This window comes from Polyodon spathula, chromosome 14, assembly GCF_017654505.1.
Source record: "Polyodon spathula isolate WHYD16114869_AA chromosome 14, ASM1765450v1, whole genome shotgun sequence".
Taxonomy (NCBI): Eukaryota; Metazoa; Chordata; class Actinopteri; order Acipenseriformes; family Polyodontidae; genus Polyodon; species Polyodon spathula.
Window position 1 is genome coordinate 3,330,640 of NC_054547.1, and position 24,364 is coordinate 3,355,003.

General features: G+C 39.3%; 1 protein-coding gene across 4 annotated transcripts in view; it reads left to right on the plus strand.

Moving 5' to 3' along the window:
- The window catches only part of LOC121327097 (cAMP-specific 3',5'-cyclic phosphodiesterase 4B-like), a 98,742-nt gene that overhangs the window by 58,204 nt on the left and 16,174 nt on the right, over window positions 1–24,364 (plus strand). For 2 of the 4 annotated variants that reach the window (XM_041270896.1, XM_041270897.1), the window contains 4 exons: window positions 11,689–11,889; window positions 12,254–12,290; window positions 12,399–12,469; window positions 13,678–13,727. In XM_041270896.1, the coding sequence (XP_041126830.1) occupies window positions 11,689–11,889; window positions 12,254–12,290; window positions 12,399–12,469; window positions 13,678–13,727 (359 nt within the window). Of the gene's footprint in view, window positions 1–4,125; window positions 4,273–11,688; window positions 11,890–12,253; window positions 12,291–12,398; window positions 12,470–13,677; window positions 13,728–24,364 lie in introns of those variants that run through there. The other 2 variants (XM_041270898.1, XM_041270900.1) reach the window with 2 other exon arrangements.

Below are 24,364 nucleotides of genomic sequence, written 5' to 3' on the forward strand. Positions count from 1 at the left end.
GCGCTGATTGATCGTTAATTAACCTAATCAACCCCAGCCACCTGAACATAATAAACCCAGGCAGGTAGGGGAATTTAACCCCATCCCTGCCAATTTAAAAATGGCAGAGCTTTGCTCTGCCACACACCTCCCCCCATGTACAACGTACACCGGCCACAATCGGCCAACTCCCCCCTTCCCCCCTCCCCCCAAGAGTCCAATTATGTCCCTTGGGTGGGCTGTTATGGTGGGTGGTGGTGGGCGGGGTTGATGTCAGAGCCCCCAAGCCTTCTTTGGTTGAGGGGGCCCCCGGATCTCCAAGGTAGTATGCGACGGTGGCCCGGCTCCACAATGTTGCGACCGGTGGCCGTGTTCCCTCGGTTGAGGGGGAAGGGGTGGGGGGGGAGCCAATTTCAGTGGGTACAGAGGGAACCCACCCGCAATACCACGCCACCGCCACCAACCCGCCCCTACTCCAGTCTCGGGGGTTCGGGAAGAAGGTCCCTCCCCGGGGGCCTAGAGGTTCCATGGGCGGCCGGCTGCCACGCCTAGTGCCCCTCGGAGATCACCGCCGTGCAAGCCCGGCTCCGTCGACTGCCGTAAGCCGGAGACAGTTCGGTTGGGATCTTTGCGGTTCTTCCTCTGCGAAGTGGCGTCAGGGTCAAACCTTAGGAACCTCTCTCATCCATTGGCGTCCGCTAGGGCTCAATTTCCGCCTTGCAGCGGCACCGAATAGGAGGCCACCTGCCTGTGCCGTTCCGCCTCCCGGTAACATCCCTCGAAGCTCTGCTTCACATTATCGGAAGTTCTCGTCCTCCCTGGTGTAGGACATCCTCTGCCAGTATGAGGAGGAGCCCGAGCCTCTCCTCGACGCCGAGGACTAGAGTACCCGAGTACCCGCCTCGGAAGCGGGCGGATCACCTCCACCCCTCTCTCTGGGAAGGTGGGCGGCTCCTCCCCCTCTGGGCTCTGGGGGCTCGGCGGCTCCTCACCCCTCTCTGGCTCCCGGGAAGGTGGCTCACCCCTCTTTATTGGAGTGACCGGGGCGTCTCCCATGTCTACCGCCAGGTAATTAACCACCATGAGGGCAACCTCTGGGAAGGACGCTGGGTGGTGTTGTTCCTCCCACTGTTCCCACCTCTCCCCATCGACGCCCCAGCGTGTTGATAACTATGGGGAGATTGTGGACAAGGTCTGCCTCAGGGTGCATCAACCAGTCCCAGATCTCCTGGGACGGTGGTGAAGGTGGTGGTGCTGGAGGTAGTGGGGTGGCCCCTGATGCCCAGGGTGAATACTGCACCTCTTCCTGGGTCTGGTTGTAGGGGCATCCTGCCCAGTTGTGGCTGTCCTCCTCACACTGGCCACACCAGTTTGCCAGTGGCACATCTGGGCAGGACCGCCAACGATGGTCCTCCACCAAGGGAAGAGGCTGGCCGGGTCCTCCAGCAGTGGCTGCAGCAGCTTATATTTCTTCAGCTGCTGCTTGTCCTGCCTTTGCCGCTGTCTGCTCTTTCCCATTTTTAAAAAAAAAAAAAAAAAAAATCCCCAAAATTAAAAAAAAAATAATAATAATAATACTGCTCTGAGCCTCTAGGTGGCACTATCCCACCAACTGTGGCAGGCTGGCAAGCAGATAGAGGCCCAGAGACAGACTGCAGTTCAAAAAAATATATACTTTTATTACAAATAGATACAAAAATAAAAGGGCACAAGGGCCAAAACAAAGGAATTGAAACAAAAAGAAAGACAAAAAGCAAAATGTACAAAATAAAGGTTTCCAGGCTGGGCAATGCCTTCACTGAATTTAGAAAATTGAAAAATCACAACCAACAAAACACCAACCTACTTCCTCAACCCCCTCCTCCAAATGAGAAGCAGAGGCCTCCTTTTATGTCAGGTGGCTGGGCACTGATTGATCGTTAATTAACCTAATCAACTAATCAACCCCAGCCACCTGAACATAATAAACCCAGGCAGGTAGGGGAAATTAACCCCATCCCTGCCAATTTAAAAAGGGCAGAGCTTTGCTCTGCCACACTCCCATTCCTAAAACCATGCTGACTGTCTCCCAGGATAATGTTACCATATAGGTAATTTTACATTTTGAATCTTATTATAGTTTTCATAAGTTTACGTAAAATAGAATTCAGGCTTATTGGTCTGTAGTTACCTTGTTCGGTTTTGTTCTTAAGTCAGTCGGTACAACCCCTGTCTCAAGAGACTGTTGCATGATCTTGGTTAGCGGTTTGTAAATAACTTCTTTTATTTCTTTGGGTACTATTGGGAGAATCTCATCCGGCCCAGGGGATTTGCTTATTTTAAGAGCTCCTAGAACCTTTAACACTTCTGCCTCGGTTATGCTGAAGATATTTAAAACTGGATAGGATTGAAAAGTAATCATTTAATATATTTGTTATTTTTTCTCTTCATCTGTGATGTTGCCATTTGTATCTCTTATACATTTTACTTCCTCCTTGAATGCTCTTTTGCTGTTATACTGTTGGAAAAACCTTTTGGAATTGGTTTTAGGCCCCTTAGTAATGTTTATTTCTATCTCTCTTTTGGCCTTTCTAACTTCCTTTTTGACTTGCATTTGCATTTCCAAGTACTCTTTATTTGTTGGTCCCTTTTAAAACCTCTGTAAAATGCCTTTTTTTCTCTGAATATGTTTTTTGTTTTTTTGTTTTTTTTAAATTGATCTAATTTGGCCATTTTGTTTTAGATTTTAATTTGTCTACTTTTGGGATGTAATTGTTTTGCCCCTCTAGTACTACATTTTTTAAAACATTGTTTTCCTTGGTGTGATTTATAGAATGTAAAGACTCCTAATCTCATTGTAGAGCCATATTACCTTGAGAGTCTCTGCAGAATGTATTTTTCTTGTCTTTACTTTTTTTTTTTTTTTTTTACAGCATTTAGTGATATTGTGAAGGCGGTTAATAAACCCCTGGCAGGGTTATTACAGAGTTTAAAGTTGGAAGTATTAGCCTGCCACAGGAACTGAATGGTTATGAAAACATCTTATCTTGGCAAATAAGAGGTAAGGCGCCAGTATTGACAAAGGTGTGGCCAGTACAAATCCCTTTGGTTTGTGACGAGCTGGAAACAATAACTTCAGCTTCGAAAAGCCAGTTTCAGACTGGTACTGACCAGTGTGAAACCTAACTAGTTAACTTGGATATCTAATAAGATTAAAACAATGATTGTATTCTTAAATATTTTGCTTTTTTTTTTAATGAGTTTAGGCTTCATCCTCAAACAAACCCAGTAAAATGCCTTAAGCCCACGCAAATCTCAAATCTGCAGGTAAAGAATAGCAAGTTAGAAGTCTGCACGGATACATTTCAGATAGGCACAGTAGTCTGCAGTGCTTAATATAGTTTCATAATCAAATCCCAGTTTCAGTTTCTGACTGAATAAACTGTACAGATGATGATGACACCTACATATACAAAGGCCTGATTTCAGACAGTTCTGCACAGACTACACACATGAAGTCGAACTGATTTGTACAGCTGGTCTGTAGTTATTTCAATCTTTTTATTTGACCTGTTCATTGTGCTCAGATCTATTTACCCCATGTGAAGTTAATAAAGATTTACTTATGACTTAGAGTCCAGTTCAATTAACTGGGGAAAATAATTTTAGAAAAAATGATAAATGCATGCAGTAAACAAAAGTGAATCCAGAGCAGGATTATCGCCAACGAATCAAAATTCATTTGGATTGCTTAGTTTGTGGCATTTGTTTTTGGTTTTGAATTGGTCTGATAAATCAGTCTTGGACATACTGTATACATATCACAAGAATCCTGTTTTTAGGGCTGACTAAGTGCAGGCAGCGCAAGAGGAAGTTAGTAGTAGGTCTGCAGGACACGTGTTATGCTCTTAAAATTAAAAATAAACAGAAAAGCCTGGCTTTGGGTCACAATTTTTTTGAGTCCGGTTAAAATATAAATAGCACACGGAAGGTAGATTAATTTGTCTGCCCTTTGATTTGAATAACCAGCAGAAATATGTGACAAAGGAATCCATTCCACAGAATCTGTTCCACAATACACAGAGGACCCTCATGCATGAGTGTTCCTGCTTAGAGAGAACAGCTCTCAGAAGGAAGTAGGTGTTGAGTTAAAGGATCACTTAAGTTGTATCCATTCCAGACTTTGTGTTTCTGCCATGCCTGTGAGAGAATTCGTTCTGCAATGAATCGGCGCTCTCCTTCATGCCATCGAAGCAGAGTGCATTTCGACTTCAGTGAAGACGTGATCAGGAGAGCTTTCTCCAACAGCCTCAGGTTTGTGATGATAGGTGGACTTCTAAACTATTCATACATGTCTGGAGGAAAAAAGTTGAATTGATGGACACTACTACACAAATGTATATTTTTCTATAATTAAGTAGTTTTTGATTTGATGGGAGGGATTACATTTTCTTTTGTGTGTTTGTGACTTACTGGGACAAACTTTTTTTTACCTACACTTTTGATGTCTTAAGTACTATATATATAGAGTGTGCGGTGTGTGTGTGTGTGTGTGTGTGTGTGTGTGTTCTGTGCTGCCATTAGGCATAGTAACTAGGAAATATGATCTGCAGTGTTTGTTTATCTTTTTCAATACAAGCAATAAGGAATTACCTGAAAGCTGTAAAAGTTAGTCAATTACATGTGTTCATATGACAGCGTGCACTGCTTTTACAGGGAACGTATAAACAAGCAACAGTATAAGTAATGTATTGCATGAAACAAGAAGTGACAGTTGGGTTTCAGCTTATCCAAGGTCATGTCTCTTATAGATGTTTATCATTATAGATATATAGATGTTTATCATATAATGCAACCATGTGTCATTGGTATTTACATTCAGTAGCATTCAGTTTGAAACCGTTTCTGTAGAAATGTTTCAACATGATGAGACAATTGAGCTTACTGTACAGGACAGTACTGAAAGAAAGTGAAAAACGATAAACCATTCACTAAGAAAACTCATTCAACTCAAGACATCTGTAACACGCTTCTCAACAAATATCCATTTGGCACTTATGTAATAATCTTAGATTCTAATACTTTCATTCGATTTTGCTAAAGAATGTCCATGTAAAAAGTGTTAAAATATGGATAAAAACATAATTGTGACTTATGAACAGACAACCCCCGTTTCTGCTCGCTGGTTTACAGATTAATGAGGCAGACGCAGCTGTGCAGATCAAAGATGTTTTGGGAAAACATTTTATACTTTTAATACTCGTGTGGTTTAAAATCCTCAGGTGGCATTTTCTAACATATTTGCAAAGGGATGCTAGGACTGGTCTTTCAGGGACCTCTTTAAGACATATGGTAAAACAACACCAACATAAAACTTGCTGTGGGCTGCCGTCTCCATATAGTTTCAATGAGAAATGATGCTTTCCAGATGTGCTGCTAGTAAGCTGGATCGCATCATGGGGAAAAACCGGGTTCAAGTTGTGCACTAATGCAATGCGCTGATATCTGCTGTGAAATGTCTGGGTTTTATTTTTTGTGTATCGGGTCTTTAGTATTCCTTTCCTTTTTGGACGTCATGTATCTCCTATATCACAGGCACTTCTACCCTTTGACTGTAGTAGCATAATGGTTTGGTTTTATAGCATTTGATCTTTTTTTCTTAAGCATGAGGACTGTTGAAACATCCCTCTGGGGAAACCTTTGTGGGGGAAAAAAAAAAAAGAATCCAGTGATCCTTATGAAAGCTAGCACAGTCTCTTGAGATGAGAATGTTTGGTTTGTTTCCCACCCAGTGCTGATTTCCTAGAAAACAGAGGTTTGTTCTGCTTGGTTTGGACATGGCATCCGCACTTCCCATATATATATACTGTATACCACAATTATGTTGTTCTTTTAAAATGTGATTTTGGTGGGGGCTCCCGAGTGGTGCATCCAGTAAAGGCACTCCGCATGCAGGATGCTCCCTATAGCCTGGAGGTTGCTGGTTCAAATTCAGCCTATTCTGCTGCCAGCCGTGGACGGGAGTTCCCAGGGGGCGACACACAATTGGCCAAGTGCCACCCAGAGTGGGGAGTGCTTAGGTCGGCCAGGATGTCCTTGGCTCTCAGAGCTACAGGGTCCACCAATACTGTAGCTCTGAGGTAGCTGCATGGCAGAGCTGCAGAGTGAAAAGAAGCATATGGCTGACAACACATGTTTCAGAGGATGCAGCAGTGTACCAGCCATACAAATTGGGCATTTCAAATTGCTGAAGAAATTTGACGATTCCAAATTAAATAAGTAACGTGATTTTTGTGCTTGTGAAAAGCGAGTGGCCATGGCTCTTCCTGACCCGACAGCCCCCTTGCTTGCCTTTCTGTGCAGGGACTGACGACTATGTTGGGTTTTGTCTTGTTTTTCATGATGTAGACCAAGGACCCTCAAAATCATTTCCTCTCTTGATCTGAGCCCGATTAAACCCAGGCCTCCAAAAATCAAAGGCATGACAGTCTGCTGAAATCTCCTCGTCTCCCTTTGAAAGCTGAGTGTGCTTTATCAGCAGGGTCTGTTTCAGTGGTTGCTTAACCCCCTGAGCTTATACTGTTTGAGGTTAAATGGGTCATTGACGTCTGCTTGCGAGTTTATCCACACCACAGAGAAAATTGAATTTCAGTAGCTCTGCTGGTTCATTTGCTTTCCATATAATATGTATGTATTTGTTTGTTTCTTTACACAGGTAACATCCAGAAATAGCAGTATACTGTAATTCAAAGAATACCTCTACAAATAGCCTGATTTTTAAAGCTACTAAAAACAAACTAAATCTAGAGTTCTGTATTCTGTCGTACTCATGTTGAAATCCGTTGCAGATGAGTGACATCTACCCGAGTCTATGGACAGAGTATAGTTAAATAATAGCAGTTTGATTTTTGTCTGATTGTGCAGCGTCTGGTTTCTCCATGCTGTCAGTCATTCTTCAAACTCTTGTTCAACTTGTTACTTGTATCTAGTTCGCCTCTTCATGGCTTGTGAAGGTTTTTCCTAAAAGAGAGTCTGAGTTTCTAATACACTATAATCAGATATTATGATTAAACCGCGTCTTTTATTTTAAATGAGATCTGAGAGCAATGAAATCTCATTATGCATGTAATCCTGACTTTTCTATTAGATAATATATCCAAACAAATGCTTTCCAAAACCATAAAAAAGGTATTGGTCTGTATTTGTGAAAGGATAGTTTGAAAAAACAGGATTGATCTCTACAGTCTATATGACAAGGAATGGATTTCTCTGCCAAAAGGCAAGAAGAGTAGTTACTAACAAAAAAAGCCCTGAAACAATTCAAAGCAACTCATAAACATTAGATTAATTAAAATAAAACAACACAAAAAAACATGTACAGCTGTCATTGTCAACCTCAACCTACATTCCCCAGTCTGCTGTCCTTAGAAATCATTTGGGTCCAAAACAATCCTTCTTACCAATTGATGCTTACTGTCTGATAAACACGGCATGGCTGTATCCCATGACTACCAGTTTTCTATTCTGCATCATCCACTTCAGATTTCCAGGGGGCTACTGGGTCATTTTCTACTTTTAGAACCAGATTGTCTGGCATTGTTCAATTAAAAAACCTCTAGGCCTTGTTCTTTTGGCAGCACCATTCTTTCGTGGTCGATGTTGATGTTGTGTCACACAGTAGCATTAGCAGCAATGACCCTGTATTGTATTTGTTCTAATCATTGAGGTGGAATTAAAAAAAAACTATCTAATACTAAAAATAAGGGCAGCTATTTATATAAAGCTTCATAAAGAGTGCAAGTGGGAAAAAACATACTGTAGGGTTAGCATCAAACTGGGAAGTAGAAGGGAGAACAGGCTGGTATTGTAACAGGACTAACCAACGCTAGGTTTCCATCTGAATTATTGAAAGCAGTCTCAACCCAATCTAATTTCATCAGTTCTGCCTGCACTTGACCTGGAGTCAATTACAATTGTAATTGTGCTGTTTGAAATTAATTGCAGTTACAGTGTAATTGGAATTGAATCTTGGCACACCTGTGTAATTGAAATTGGAATTGAATCTTGGCACACCTGTGTAATTGAAATTGGAATTGAATCTTGGCACACCTGTGTAATTGAAATTGGAATTGAATCTTGGCACACTCATATAACTGGAATTGAAGTTGAACCTTGACACACCTGCAGAATTGTAATTCTAAATATAATTGACCTCAGGTCTGATCTGCAGTCTACAATTAAGTCTGTAGCTGGAATTGCCTGCTGTGTAACGTTGCTGATGGTTTATGCTGATTAAGATTTAGATAATCTGCTGTTCTGTAAACTGCATACCTGCACTCTGTTCACAAACAGTCAGGATAGGAGGCCATGAACTACTTTGAGTGCCGCAAATTTGACATTTGATTTTATCTTTTTCTGTTGATGTTTGTGTTTGTCTCAACATGCAGCTAGCTTAGCTTTGTTTGCTTTTTACACGATTTGCAATCGGGTCATTCGTGCCAAAGTAAATGTTGTAACTGAATGTGGTTACTAAGCGTATTGGTGTGGAGGTGAAGAAAAAGGACTTGGGAGCACGTGGTTAGATACAGGAGACCTTGGAACATATGATTACTTTCTAAACAAACTCAAGTGAGTTCACCTGGAAACTAACTCAGGAGGACAAGAACTCTCATGCACCTCGGTGCAGAAGAACTCTGTTCACTTCAAGAGGACTTTTTTTTTGCTTTCACACTGCACTGAATCAAAACGAACCCAAACTCAGTCCTGTTGCCCAACGGACTGACACCACCTCTTGAGAAGGACTTGGTTTGGTTTGATAAAAAAAACTAACTGAGAAAAGGACCAAGGTTTTTTTTTTTTTTGGGGGGGGGGGGGGGTTTTGTAGCATTTTTCAAACTTAGTTTGATAAAAATCAGCCCAAACTAAGCGAGTGTGAATGCATCCTTAGTGAAGACGCTCATCTTTCCATTTGTACTGTCTATATTGTCAAACTCCATTAATAGATATATCTGCTGTATAGCAGTGTTTCTAAGGTTTGGTCAGAAGGATCCACAGAGATTGCTCAGGGGGGACCCAGAAAATTCTGGAAACTTCACGTCAGCATTTCACACATTTATTTTATGGAAATCCTTTTGTCATTGTTGTATTGAGAGGCAGAACTTGTGATACCTGCAGACAATATACATTAAAAACCCAGCAGTACAGGTTCTCTGTTCATATTTGACAAGAAGAAAAAAAAAAAAACTAAGCCTGTTTTGAGTGTTGCAGCCCCTTCAATCTGTGAGACTGTACTTGCTTGTATTTTGGAAGTGCTTCATGTTCCCAAAGAACACAAATCTCATGAACCCAAATCTTGTTGGTTTTCTTAACTTGAGAGAACACATACACAAACAGAACTTTGTTAAAAACACAGGGTGTGGTGCATGAGTGTGTTGTTCAAACTGTGAGCATTGCTTAGGAAAGTAGTTAATTATCTTTGCGAGACTAACCAGTCTAATGAGCCTCTCTGTTAATCAGGAAGCGGTCAGGCTCATTTCACAGAAAGCCCTCAGTCACCTAGTGGGTCATGAGGTCACAGCCATAGACAGACTTATTTGTTTCAGGTTGTATTCATCAGAGTTGCTCTAAAGCTGAGGGAACACAAAGTAACTTTTTCAGGAACAGTGGCTTGGAACCTGGTTCCAGGAAACCCCAATTCTCCCCTGGCGAGCCAGAGAGTAGCCTGAAACCTGGTCTATTGCAAACAAGTGGCTTTGTGTTTCCTCCACTTAAGGGTAAATTAAGACTTTAAAAAGGGGACATGTTAAAATTTGCCCTTATGATATAAGGTTCCATGCTGAAAATCTGAAAAGGGGAAATGGATGCCATTCAGTGTTATTTTATGGCTGATTTGTCTGTCAAGAATAACACTTATTGACTGCCAGCCAGTTTCTATTCTGGAATAGGCTAACCCTTGCTTGAACTGACGGTCAATAACAATATAGACCTTATCTATATATATAATACGAACATATATAGATATATATTGTATATATATAGATATATATATATATATATAGATATATATATATTATATATATATATATATATATTATATATACATATATATAGCCATATATATATATATATATATATATATATATATATAGCTATATATTTACATAAATTATTTATAAATGTTATTGTTGCCATTTATTATTTGCAGTCCAACACACTATTAATATAATGTGCATAATCTGTTATGAATTTATAAAAGTTGAAATTGTACACTGTAATAGTATTTATAAATGATATTTTCGAATATGTAATTTTTACAAAGTTCCTTGCAAAACTACTGTCAAAAACTCATTTCTTAAGTTAAGATTCCTGACAGTTTGTAAATAATAATCCAGAAATGGAAATCAAGCACAGTGATCATTGTTAGTAAGTGAATGAGAGGCCAATTGTGATATACTGTACGTGCTGTATGGACCTGCAGGATCATTTGAATCTCTGTACACCTTTTCTGTTGGTGAGAGCTCACCACACAGTAATGAAATGAGCAAAGCCCTTTGTAGAGTATGGAAGATTACATGCAACAGGGTTTCCTTTATTCATTTTAACACTGCAAACCAGGTAAGAGCCCTAGGAAAAAGAACAGCAGACTTCTGATACTGAAATAGCCTGGCAAAGCATATGCCCCTATATGTTTTGCATAGGACTTATTTCCATACAAAGCACTGTTTAAAATAACTGGAAGAGAATGTCTGTGAGTAGATCTAATCATTTTCAAATCGGTTTGTGAGTAAGAATATTCCTTTCTCTGAGCAGTGGCGCACGGTGTTCTGCAGTTAACCATGCTGTATGAATGTGCATCCTGCATCAAGCTGTCATAGGAATGCTATGCAGCCCATCGAGGCTCGTCCCTTGTTTGTACACCATTCTCCCTCACTAGGTGGGGACTCATTTAAAAAGCACAGAAACTTTTTTTTTTTTTTTTTTAATGTTCCCAGTATTTTAGATCCTATTACTTGACCTGGTAATCTATTCTATGCTTCCTCTCTTCTGTTCTAAACTTAATTTTACTCAGCTTCCATGTATGCCCTCTTGTTCTTCTCTCTGTGGTCGTATACAAAATTGACTTGAGAGAGAGGGGGCCTTGTTTATTACCTATAGAAATAAGGAGAACTTTTAGGAAAGTCTTGTTCTGGTACCTAGGGATTTTATAAAGAGTTTCCTTCTGAGCTACAGTACCACACTATTTTGAAGGGTTCTTGCATCGTACAACAAAACTATCGCCCCTGGTCCCACATCCATTTCAGTTTGATAAAAACAAATCCTTTTTCTCCGGCAATAACTTCCCAAACTAAATGTTTACAAGACTCATTTGGAATGGAAAGCAGACATGACATGAGTCGTTTGGTGGAATAAAAAAATAAACAGTTTCCTCAGAAGTTTACAGAAAACTTTTTTTTTTTTTTTTTTTTTTTTTTAAACAAGCAGTTGTTTGGTTGTTAACAAATAAAATTAAATGGCAAACGCAAGAGGTGGGTGGAAAAGTATAATGCAAGCTATAGCTCTTACTCATTGTTTATTTGCTGTGGTTTTCAGTTTGAGTAGTGTCAAGTTCTTTCTTGTGTTCGTCATGTTTAGCTACAGCACAGTGCAAACAGGTTTTTGGCATGACAATACAACAGCAACAGAAGTATTCAGTTCTGTAACTTGTTCGTTCCCTCTGCTCTGTATTTTCAGCTTTGATGTTGAGAATGGTCATGGCCCTTCGCCCAGTCGCAGTCCCCTGGACCCCCAGGCCAGCCCAGGCTCAGGGCTCGTCCTGCACACCAACTTCCCCGGGCACAGCCAACGCAGGGAGTCCTTCCTGTACCGCTCAGACAGCGACTATGACTTATCCCCCAAGTCCATGTCGAGGAATTCCTCAATTCCAAGTGAACTGTGAGTACATGCACATGAATCCCTGAGGGGAGACAGGAACAGACTGACTTGAGTATGAAGATTTTGTCCCAGTTTTTTCTGCTGTAGAATGGGAAGCCTTAAAATTAAAATTTTTGTTTTGTTTTAGGTTTTTTTTTAGATTTAGAATTTTGTCCAAGCAGCACAATTCGGACCTAGTTGCATTTTAAAAATGAAACAGTTACCAGATCTTACAGTCAAAACAGTGTTGACTTTTTGTGGTTAGTTTTATTTTTACTTGACGTGTTTTCTCACGGTTAGAATGTTGAATAGGAACCACACTTACTGTTTGCTGAATTTGCTCACTTGTTAAATTAACAGCCATATGTCTTTCTTTTATTTGCAGACATGGAGATGACCTGATAGTAACACCTTTTGCTCAAGTAAATAAAACACATTTTTACAACCAAATAAAATTTAAAAAAATAAATAAATTGTATGAAGAATTGGCTTCAGAAAATATTGAAAATATTGCTTCTTTTTATTTGTAGGTACTTGCAAGTCTAAGAAGTGTAAGAAACAACTTCACAGCTCTGACAAACGTTCATGGCGCGCCAAACAAGTAAGCATTAATACAATTTAATATTACATTAGAATGAAAATAAAATACAGAAACAATAAAAAATAAAAATAAATAAATAAAGAATCATGTTGTGCCTATTCACTTGGTAAAAAGGAGCATGTGTGATGTGTTTGAAGAGAAATGATTCCCCATTATACATACAAGAATACTATTGACCAGTGGTCCCTGCACGATTTTAATTGCAATATACACACTAATGATTTTCAGAGGTGTTTATTGCAGACCTAACATTTTCTGCTAATATCAGCATATTTTTGTTAGGTTTTCCAGTTGAAAATAAAACCTAACAATCAATCGAACAGAATGTCTAATCAATACCACTGTTCACCTGTTTTTGTTTTCTAATTTAAAAAAAAAAAAAAAACCCTGCAGTTTTGCAGTTCAATATATTTGCCATTAGAGTGCAGCATTTGCTATATTTCGTACACACTCATGGGATCCAGTGCTGCAGTGGTGGTGGAAATTTAGAATGTTCAGAAAGTGAAGTCTCAGGAGGCATCGCTGCAAAATATTCATCATTTGCTTTGGTCCAACACAGTTCGTGCTCCCCAAAACAAGTCTCTGTTTAATATTCAAAAGTGTAAAGGGTGCAAGATGCATTGAGATTGCACTATATGGTTGTGCCATACAGGAGTTTCATCAGCTTGGACAGTATCTGGCATATAAAATATACATTCTTCCATGCCATACTTTATTAGGATATGGTATGCTCATATAGTGTAAGTCCTCACAGGCAAGGTATATTTAATTTTTCTTTTATTCACATTAAAAACAGCCCTGTTCCTACCAAGAAAAAAAAAAAAAAACGGAATGTTATTTACTTATAAATATTTTCAGAGGCATAAACACTTAGCTTGTTTGTGTTCGTTGAGTTTGTGTTCAGACACCGAGAAGAAGTGACCAGATTTCTGCACAAGCTAGTCAGAAACAATTAAACAAAAAAACAAACAAACAAACATGCCTCTATAACTTCATTAAAACCAGCTGATCTAAAAGGGCCATTCCTTTGAAGACACTGTGCTGTGCACTGTGTATACATTGTTGTGTTCTTTTTCCTAATCCCCTGCCATTGTTAAATTGAGACTGGCTTGCGACTCTAACGTGCTGTCTGTTTGATACACTAGTGATTTGGGGGTTTGTTGTGCTGCCTTGGAGATGTGCTGCTCATTTAAATTCTCGTTTCCTAGGAGATCTCCGGTAACAAGCCAGCCGCCTATCACCAGAGTCAGCCTGCCAGGTATGTTATGAGCGGAGCTTCCTACCCTATAGAGTAGATTGCTTTTGACGTTGTTGCTGGAGTCCTGGGGTATGTACTGCCTGGTCATGCTGTGTAATCCTTGAACCAAAACAGTGTGAATGAAACTTGCTTTACATGAAAGTACAGGTTCTCTAAGAAATTTATAGCGACCCCGATTTTTCTTTGTTGAAACCATAAAGGCCATATAAACAAACATAGTGTATGTTTAAGACAAACCAAACCAAAACAAGCTCTAGTAGATCTAAAACGAGAGAGAGAAGGAATGGGCAGGGGAGGGTCATTTTGAAATGGGTCTCTCTTGACCATGTAGTGAAAACTTGGATCTGAATTCCAAAAAGAAATGTACAAATTCTATTCCAGCTGTGTGATGTTTATATCATCTTGCCAATCCATCGCTTGCGTGTCAGTGAAGTACTGGGGGGATGTGCGCATTTAAAAAATAAAACCTGAGAAATAAATGCAAGGACTGTATTAATGCCGTACTATAGAATTTTACTGTTCAGCCAAAAATCTGCTAATGCAATACACTTTGCTGAATGTAAAAAGTGTTAAAGAGGATAACCGTCTTCTTCAGGACCACATGTTTTTTGTGCATTTTGAATACATGTTAAGCTTTTTTTCAATATGTTTTATGCCCCTTTGTGTAACCTGTGATGCAGAAGAATTATCCTGCTTTTGACAGCGGAACATTACATTTCTAAAAAAAAAAGAAAAAAAGAAAAACAATACATGTAACATGTCCCATGTTGCTTGAAATGAGTACAGAAGACAGGGTTCTGTATGTACTGGACTGTAGTAAAAGCTCTGTATAAAAAAAGAGTACAAACATGTTTCTGTACCATTACATTACACAGGTGTTTTCTGTACACTGAGTGTTTCTCCACAGTTTTGAATGAGAAACAGTGCTTGCAATTTGAAATACAGTAAAACAGAAACCAATCCACTGCGACATTTTGCCTCTTTTTCTGTTTTTCATAGTGTTCAGTGTACGTTAGGTTGAAGGGTTTTTTTGTTATGATAACTGTGAGGATTATGTATCCCTGTAATGTCTCTACTGGGCTGTTCTGCTCAAAGAGTGGCCGTCAGGCATTTAATGTGTTTCTGGGGATATTTAAAGCTCTGTAGTTCATTCCACTCACCCGTTACTGGTGCCTTTGAGTGGCACTGCTGGCAGAACCGCGTTGAATTTTGTGTGGTAGTACGTGACTTATCACATACTTGAACTTGTAACCCCACCCAATCTGTCAACTACAGTTACTCACTCTCCTTTATAATTGCAAATATAGTGTCCAGCCAGGGAGTGCTTTTATTATGTCTTCACTGTGAAAAACAAGGCATCAGGAAATGGTCTTGCCATCAAACATCCAAAATTGCAAAATGCTGTCAGACTGAAAATCAGTTCTTATTTTAAAAGGAAAACATTTGTATACATGAACCTCTAGAGCCTGACAGAATGCGTGCGGTGTTTGTTAGTATATGTGTGTACAGTGTAAACAGACTCTGTGTAAATTTAAGGCCAATCCAGAACAGACTGGATTGGGTCTGTGTCTGGTGCTAAAACAAAAAATGGTTTAACGTGCTTTCTGACTGCAGTGGCTGGATGTGTGGCACTGTGTTTTATATAGAGATTGTATTTCAAGACAAGTGTCACTAAGGTAAAGAAAACAGTGTTAAAATAATTATTTTATCCTAATAATATATCGTATGAATTGTGTTCACTATAACTCAATACAGTAATTACGGCCATAGCTGTGTTATTGTACAGTTAAATGAAACATGGTTGTCATCCATTGTATATTTAGCCTTGTTGTATGTACTAGAAACTGAAATAAATTGGACTGTGTCACCGTGTTTCTCGTTTGAAAAAATGTGGTACAAAAGAAAAACCGATATCCTGCATGCGTGCCACAATCGCCCCCCAGCCCTCTTTAAAAGAAAATCAGAACCGCAGCAGGCATCTTTTACTGCATTTCTGCAAAGTTAAAAAACGAGCCTGAAGTACAAGATTCATAAGAACATAAGAAAGTTTACAAACTAGAGGAGGCCATTCGTTTGGTTGTTAGTAGCTTATTGATCCCAGAATCTCATCAAGCAGCTTCTTGAAGGATCCCAGGGTGTCAGCTTCAACAACATTACTGGGGAGTTGATTCCAGACCCTCACAATTCTCTGTGTAAAAAAGTGCCTCCTGTTTTCTGTTCTGAATGCCCCTTTGTCTAATCTCCATTTGTGACCCCTGGTCCTTGTTTCTTTTTTCAGGTCAAAAAAGTCCCTTGGGTCGACATTGTCAATACCTTGTAGAATTTTGAATGCTTGAATTAGGTCACCGCGTAGTCTTCTTTGTTCAAGACTGAACACATTCAATTCTTTTAGCCTGTCTGCATATGACATGCCTTTTAAGCCCGGAATAATTCTGGTCACTCTTCTTTGCACTCTTTCTAGAGCAGCAATATCTTTTTTATAGCGAGGTGACCAGAACTGCACACAATATTCAAGATGAGGTCTTACTAGTGCATTGTACAGTTTTAACATTACTTCCCTTGATTTAAATTCAACACTTGTCACAATGTATCCGAGCATCTTGTTAGCCTTTTTTATAGCTTCCCCACATTGTCTAGATGAAGACATTTCTGAGTCAACAAAAACTCCTAGGTCTTTTTCATAGATTCCTTCTCCAATTTCAGTATCTCCCATATGATATTTATAATGTACATTTTTATTTCCTGCGTGCAGTACCTTACACTTTTCTCTATTAAATATCATTTGCCATGTGTCTGCCCAGTCCTGAATCTTGTCTAGATCATTTTGAATGACCTTTGCTGCTGCAACAGTGTTTGCCACTCCTCCTACTTTTGTGTCGTCTGCAAATTTAACAAGTTTGCTTACTATACCAGAATCTAAATCATTAATGTAGATTAGGAATAGCAGAGGACCTAATACTGATCCCTGTGGTACACCACTCGTTACTACACTCCATTCTGAGGTTTTTCCTCTGATAAGTACTTTCTGTTTTCTACATGTTAACCACTCCCTAATCCATGTACATGTGTTTCCTTGAATCCCTACTGCGTTCAGTTTGAGAATTAATCTTTTGTGCGGGACTTTGTCAAAAGCTTTCTGGAAATCTAAATAAACCATGTCATATGCTTTGCAATTATCCATTATCGATGTTGCATCCTCAAAAAAATCAAGCAAGTTAGTTAGACACGATCTCCCTTTCCTAAAACCATGTTGACTGTCTCCCAGGACCCTGTTACCATATAGGTAATTTTCCATTTTGGATCTTCTTATAGTTTCCACAAGTTTGCATATAATAGAAGTCAGGCTTACTGGTCTGTAGTTACCTGGTTCCTTTTCCTGTCAGCTGGCACTGTCAGACCTTGATGCAGAGAAGCATCATTCTGAATTGACGTCATCGCTGCAGCATGTGGGTTTTGTTGACTTCCTCTAAACACAGATGGACAGACTGTTGCATCCTGCTGAGAAAAATGATCGCTCAGAACAGGTAAAAGCAAAAAACACACCATCTCCTGCAAAACAGGTTCAAGCAAGTCATTTATCTCATTTAACTTTTACAAAAGTTTGGAAAAGCTTTCAAAACGATTAGACGGACAACTTATGTTTCATTAAACGGAAATTAAAAAGTCACATTTATGATATCACGAAAGACTCCCCTTCTTTCTCTACGTTAATGAAGAGAATAAGTAAAGGAAAGGAATTATTTCCTTTTGGGTCCTGTGCTTTGTCCTCAGGTGTCAGCCAGACAGAGTGTATGGACAGGAAAACACTGCAGGCTTTTCCTGTTTTTCTGTCATTGTGGAGAAACAGTAGTTGTTTTTCTAAAAGCAATTTAGAAAATGTACATGTTTGGTAATAGCATTGTCCAAAGGTTTGAACCAAGGGTTTAAGATCATGCTTACAGCATTTTTTTCATCTCTGTGAGTACACATCCCTTCATTTCTAAAAATGTTTATTTTATTCTATAGCTAAGGCCAAAGGTTTAGGTTTTTCACCCTATAGAATTAATTAAAAACTGACATGAAATACTGTGCTCCGTCTTTGGGGTGAGACTTTCTTGTAAGTGACTCTGCAGCTGATGCATAATTCACACATCCTAGCCTCGTATCTTGTGAAGAGGTTTGTGATGGTGGTCCACTATGAAAGGTGCTATATAAAAATAAAGATTATTATTATTATTATTATTATTATTATTATTATTATTATTATTATTATTATTATTATTACAGTAGTATTATGGCTTCTGGTAGACTTTGGAAAGGTTTCTTCATTGTCAGCCTGGGATGTGAAACGCATATAGGTTATGATCATTTCTAGAATGCCTCTCTGTGTGTGAAAGAGAGTTTGCATGTGCTTGTTTCATGACTGGGTATAAAACCACACTGTTCAATACGTTAAAAAGCTTCATGCCTGCGAGTTGTAAAATATCCTGACCGTGTCTGCCGAGTGTCTGTGTCTTGGTTATTAACCCTGTAGCTGGTTTGATCACTTTTAAAACAAGATACAATTGAGAATCACTGATAAAAACTGAGCTGTTGTGGAATTCAAAGAAAAAGGAAGGAACGGGATGTACAACTGCAAAAGTAATGTAAGGGAAATACAGGGAAAATTTTATTAAGAAAACACATTAATAAATATGTTTGATTGCAAAATGGAAAATCCCTTCCCTTGCACAGCTGGAAGGCCTCTCAGTCTCTTTCAGGAATATGAAGTGTTTCTTCCACAGTAAACTGTTATACACTTTGTAACGCAGAAATAATCCCATGGATTATACCCCCCATGGGAAAAAAAACTGGGAAAATCCTATTACCCGGTTTCCTCCAAAACAATTATAAGCAATTTGTTTATAAGAGCAATATTGTAGTTTGTTAATTCACTAATCTCTAAGGAGAAAGACTAGACATATATTAGACTAGACTTTGCAACACCACACAAGTACCCAAGATTCATTTACAAATATTTACAGATGACCGCCACTAGAGCACCAGTATGGTAACTCCTAGGGAGTGCAGTGCAAAGGAAATTCACATGACTGTACTAGTGATGATACAAAGCACGGGCGAATCTACACAAGAAATACTGAAATGCAAAACACAGTGGCAATACAAAGCTACAAAATAAGAGTTGCTTATAGTCGGGGCCCCCATACTAAGGGAGGTACGGCTGCAGAAACTGAACACAACCTCCAATACCGAACTTGGATGCAATATTAAATCCTGTAACTAAATACCAAGTGCTGTCCACACGTGGTGACCACGGACGTTTTCTTTACTTGCAAGCTTTGTTTTCTCTTTATTCTTTGATCCGTTGTTCTCCGTCACAAAGGACAGTGTGTTCTGGCTAATCAACCCGTGGTTGTGTCAGCGGCTGCCTTTTATAGCGACATGCTCCACTGGGACATGCCCACCAGCCGATCACGGAACCACAGCCAGCCAATCCTTGGCTACGATTCCCTGTAAACAAACTCAGCTGGCAGCGTGTCACAAGCAGAGGGTGTGACTCTTTCCATTGGTCCAAGAAGCCAGTGACGGAACAGAGTCCCTGTTACACGTGGCAGACTAGGGTTCAATTAGAATGATAGGTTCTTTATCTTTATTGTGGCCTTAAAGTATAATAAAACAAAACATCTGTAATAAAAATGTAGGCAGTTTATCCATTGTTGGTATGAAATACTTGCACACAGTGTCATTCTGTAGTTTTTATTATATGGTATATTTTAAATGCTGCTTGTTTTATCATTTATTTTTTTTAATTGTAATTTTTTTTTTCTTCCCTTTCAGTCAAAGTGGTGCTAATTATGATTTGGAGTAAACGGCTTTTTTGTATGTATGTTACATCATACAGGAAAAGGCTGGTTTGTTGGAATGCAGTACACAACCCATTTAGCCTTTTTGATTAGCCTAGCTTTTTATTTTCTGGGAAGTCTGAAACCTCTTCCTCATACCCAATGTGAAAGTTGGTTCTGATGAGCAGGTAACATGCACTGGCTGAGTCACACTGGGAGTAAAGGACAGACATGATTAAAAGACTAAAGATTTTGAGTCAGTCAGCCAGTCACAGCATAACTAACCAAGCCTGCAAACCGCTATATCATGTGTGTTGAAAGACACACTTATGCTCCTGGTTCCCAGATTTGACTATGGGATTTTCCATATTCTTTGAAAGGGTTTTTTTCTTTGTTTCATTCCTGTCTTGAACTACAGCATGGTGCATCAGGTATGTTATTAAAATGAGTTCCTGTACATCATGGTCACGGAACAGTATCTGATTTTCAGTATCACAGACCGATCTGAGTTTGGCAGATGTGAATGGCTGCTGTATGTCACAATATGCAGGCACCTCTATTCTCTCTTTTATGAGAGTTTGTTACAGCATGGAGAAGATGCAGAGGGTATAATTTAGAGAAGAACTGTTAAAATGTGCATCTCATGTAAGCATGGGATATCACCGATACTGTGCCTATTTACTACATTAAATTCTCACTACTGTTGTATTTGAATGCAACCAACATGTGCTCCCCATCTGTTGCATATATTTGAATTTGACCAACAATGTCAGTATACCATTCTTCTTTCACATGGAAACATGATTGAACGTGATATTCTGGGCATTGAAAGGGAATTTCCCGGCGACTAAGTTCAAAAGATGTGATATTACAGGTGTAACCTGTTTTACAATGTAAAGGAGGCAATTCATTTGCACACAGCAGTACTAAAAATGAACTTGAACGGGAGGATTATTATTTTATTTGTTAGTACATATACTGCACAAAACTGTGAAGATGAAGAATGATTGTGGAAATGTTTATAATGCAGCAGTTATTTTGCATAAAGGATAACATCTGTAATTAAAATAGGATACAAAAAAAGTAGGAAGTTCAAAGCCTTGACAACTCCTCCTTAAGCAAACCTATTAACAATTTAAATTATCTAGAAATTCAATGAACATCCAGTTTCAGCTGAAAGCTACTCCCTGTCTCTGCTTAAGCATTTAAAAAATGGTGGTTCATTCCAGCAGAATGTGGATCCATCTCACATTTTCCGTGTGATCTGTAAACATGGCCCCAGAAAGCTAGAAGCATGCATGCTAGTAAGTATTTGAATTATGCTATTGACGTCAGCACAGTCATTATGCAGAAGGCTGACCCTCCCAGCACTATTCCCCTGACAAAAAAAAAAAAAAAAACTACAAGCTGCAATGCAAGGGCAGCAGCTTGATTCTAATCTTGTTTTTGATACTTTGCATAGATTAACTTCACCAGAATATAATACGTGAGAAACAGCCCATCCGGACAATTGTTAAACGAAAAAAGAATGTCCTCCTTTTAGAATGGAATGAGAATCGGTTAGATTTCACTGAGAAGGCAGTATTCACGTTCAATGCGTTCAACTAGGGAAACTCCAGATTGGTTTTGAAGCCTGTGTTTTAACTTTGTTATTCACAATAAGAGGTCTTGCTTTGAGGGTTCATTGTATATACCTATTCCACACATGCAATCTAGGATTAGAAACCAGTATATGGGATTGGTCAAGCAACTTCACAATTACCCTATTACTTTTGAAAGGAGAAGTGATTTTAGCCATTATCTACATCCCCCCCACAAATGAACATACAGTATATCCTCTATTGGTGGATGGTTCACAGTGGATTAAGCAAAAATAAATAATCGAGTGAGGGACGAGCAGATCAAGAACTTCAGTCTCTTGTGCTGCCAAGAAAAAAAAAATAGTTTCTACTTCCCGTCCTGCCTTTACAGTAACCCCCAGTCTCCCACATCTCCCTACCTTAAGAAATGATTCAGAGTAATTTTAAAGAAATATGATCGATATATAACTTTTATTACAGATTTCCATAACCAACCCCGTGTGGTTCACATAAGGCAAAGGCTTTGTAAATCTATGTTAATATGCTCAGTCAAGGCAAATCCAGTTAATAAAAACAATACTACCATTGATATCTATTCATACGCATCCATGCAGCTCAAATCAGGGCAAAAACAAAAAACAAAGCCGTTTTTTATGTTACAAAATATTATTACAGATCACTGTTATAATTAATAATAATAATAATAATAATAATAATAATAATAATAATAATAATAATAATAATAAAAGACCCTGTAGCACTCAATGGCAAGGTAATCGGACCACATGTCTGGCTTCTTGCACATAACCAACAGTTCATTCACAACAGTTCAGACACAGTGGGAACAGTAAACCTCTTATTAAAAACTTGAATGCAAAGTAAAAATAAGATTAAGTTGAGTCATATTTGGAGTTTGGGCTTACGTTTATCCTTCATGTGGTCTTTGTCTGACAGCATACGATGGGAGCTTTTGCTCTTTCCCCCAACCAGTGCTCACATGAACTGTTGCTGAAATTGTAAGAAAACAGACTGGCTAGTTATAATGTAGTTTAAACCAAGCGACATACATGTACTGTAGATTGTGGTGATACCAGTAGCTTGCCAAGGAATGGAATTCGACTATCCAGTGCTTGCAGATACAAAACTACAAGCATGTACTTCCTATTATGTTTCCAGCTGTTTTGTTTTTACCAGGATAAGTTTTGTAGATAAGAACATGAAGTGGTGCAATCCTGGAAACACTAACTATTCCTTCAGGGATATGTTGAATTAGCAATGCAAGAGCAGTAAATACAAAATACTGATGGTCACCTGACTTCAAGGAACAAAAGCCCTTATAGTGGTAATTATCTCAGTGGGCACTGCATTACCCTAAACAATTGTAGTCTGACTGGTTTATTAATGCACTTGGGGACTGAAGGTTTGTGGTAATTAGCTTTGCTATTACAGCTGTTTGAGATAAACAAACTGACACAATCCATGTTATCTACAAATGCTGTGATAGCTTGTACCCATCCAGTATCCACAATGTCCCTTACTGCATTGCTTGCTTTTCGCTTCCAGAGTCCAATAGTCCATGTCATGTTTTAGTGGTAAAAGAAGTTTGTATTAATTTCCTGGCTCGTATGGCCTCCCTGGTGAGAACTGCTACTCGGCACATCACTGCCTGCCATGTGTGGTGTGGCTTTGGAAACACCCTTCTATGTGTGTGTGGCTTTCCAGCTATGAAATACGTGTTTCATGTGAAGAGAAGTAGAGTAAGTCCGTGTGTGATGTAAAGGCTAGGAAATTATCATGTAAAAAAAAGTGTATGAAAAAACTATATCCTAAAGATTAAAACTGTGACAAACTGACCGTACGCAGGCTACTGGAATTCCACTGGAATAGTTTGTTTTGTGTGCATAAAGTTTTAGTGGTTATTTCAAACTTTTTTGGTAAGCTGGTATGTTTGTATGTATGAATGAATGAATTAATATGTCCCCTTCAGGTCACACATCTGTAATTAAGTTTTTAGAAATTTTAAAACCTTTTGTGTGAACTCTATGGAGTTTGAGAAGTTGCCCAGCCAAAAAACATACATGCATTATAAAATAGATATAGATAGGAAACTGTCTAGGAAAAAGATAGTACAAGTGTGCACACTGTGACTGAAGGGGATATGTAGCAAAGTAAAGTAAATTGCCAGAATAAGTTCATCACTGTGGGCTTCCTGCAAAAATCGATAATGCATTATTTTGGTCAGAAATGTTTAAGAGTGTCTAACCCTTTCAATAATTTATAGCCCCTTTCACAGTGGCACTCCTACCCTGGTCCCGACCCGAGTTCTGGCTACCCTGGTCACAATCTCGCGAAGTGCTAAACCACGTACCTGGGTCATACACGGGTTAACCCGGGTCACAGCGACCCATCTCAGGAAGTGGGTCGACACGCTTTGACCCGGGTTGAGGAAGACTAAATGCATGACAAAATAACAAACTGCCACGTCTGAAGGTTTCACTTCCTCAAAAAACGTTTCTGTTTAGCCATACTTTTGTTGCTTGAGACACACCATGAGCCAGATTGCAGCAGGGATGAAGAAACATTTGCTCTAATCAACATTTGGGCTGATGATTCAGTCCAGAGAAGCTTGGATGGAAGAGTCAGTAACAAGCTGCTTCTGGGGCATTGATATGCACATTACGTACTTGCGTCTGTCACCCAGGTGAACCCTGCTTTATCAAAGTAGTGTTAAATCATGTAGCCAACCTGCATGACACCAGGTCCTGACCCGGGTAGAGCATGGCAGTGTGAAAGGGGCTTACGCTGCCTGTGAATCCAATCCAGGGTTTTAGGCTCAGATCAAACTGAAGAGGAGGTTTTGATTTGCTTGGTAAATGAGCAAGAGCATGATTCTCTCCCTATCTCCAGCAGGGAATGAAGTTGTTCACTCATGCTGGACTGCAAACACAGATATCCTTTGATTGTGGCCAGATCTGAGAGGGATGAGGAGGGAGGGGTCTTGCTTAGCACACAAGTGAAAACCATTTTCCCTCTTGTGAAGCTGTCTGGGCAGCAGTTTCAAGAAGGGATGTTATGAAAAGTTTTGCACGTACCTTCTGAAAGTGAGAGCTGACTGTCCATAAAAAATAAAAACCCAAAGTGCAAGATTCTTCTGCTATTTGTCTTTAGCTCAAGAGCTTTGTCTTAGCTTGTTTGTAACTGTACAGGAAACTGTTTGCTTTTCCTCCTCATAACC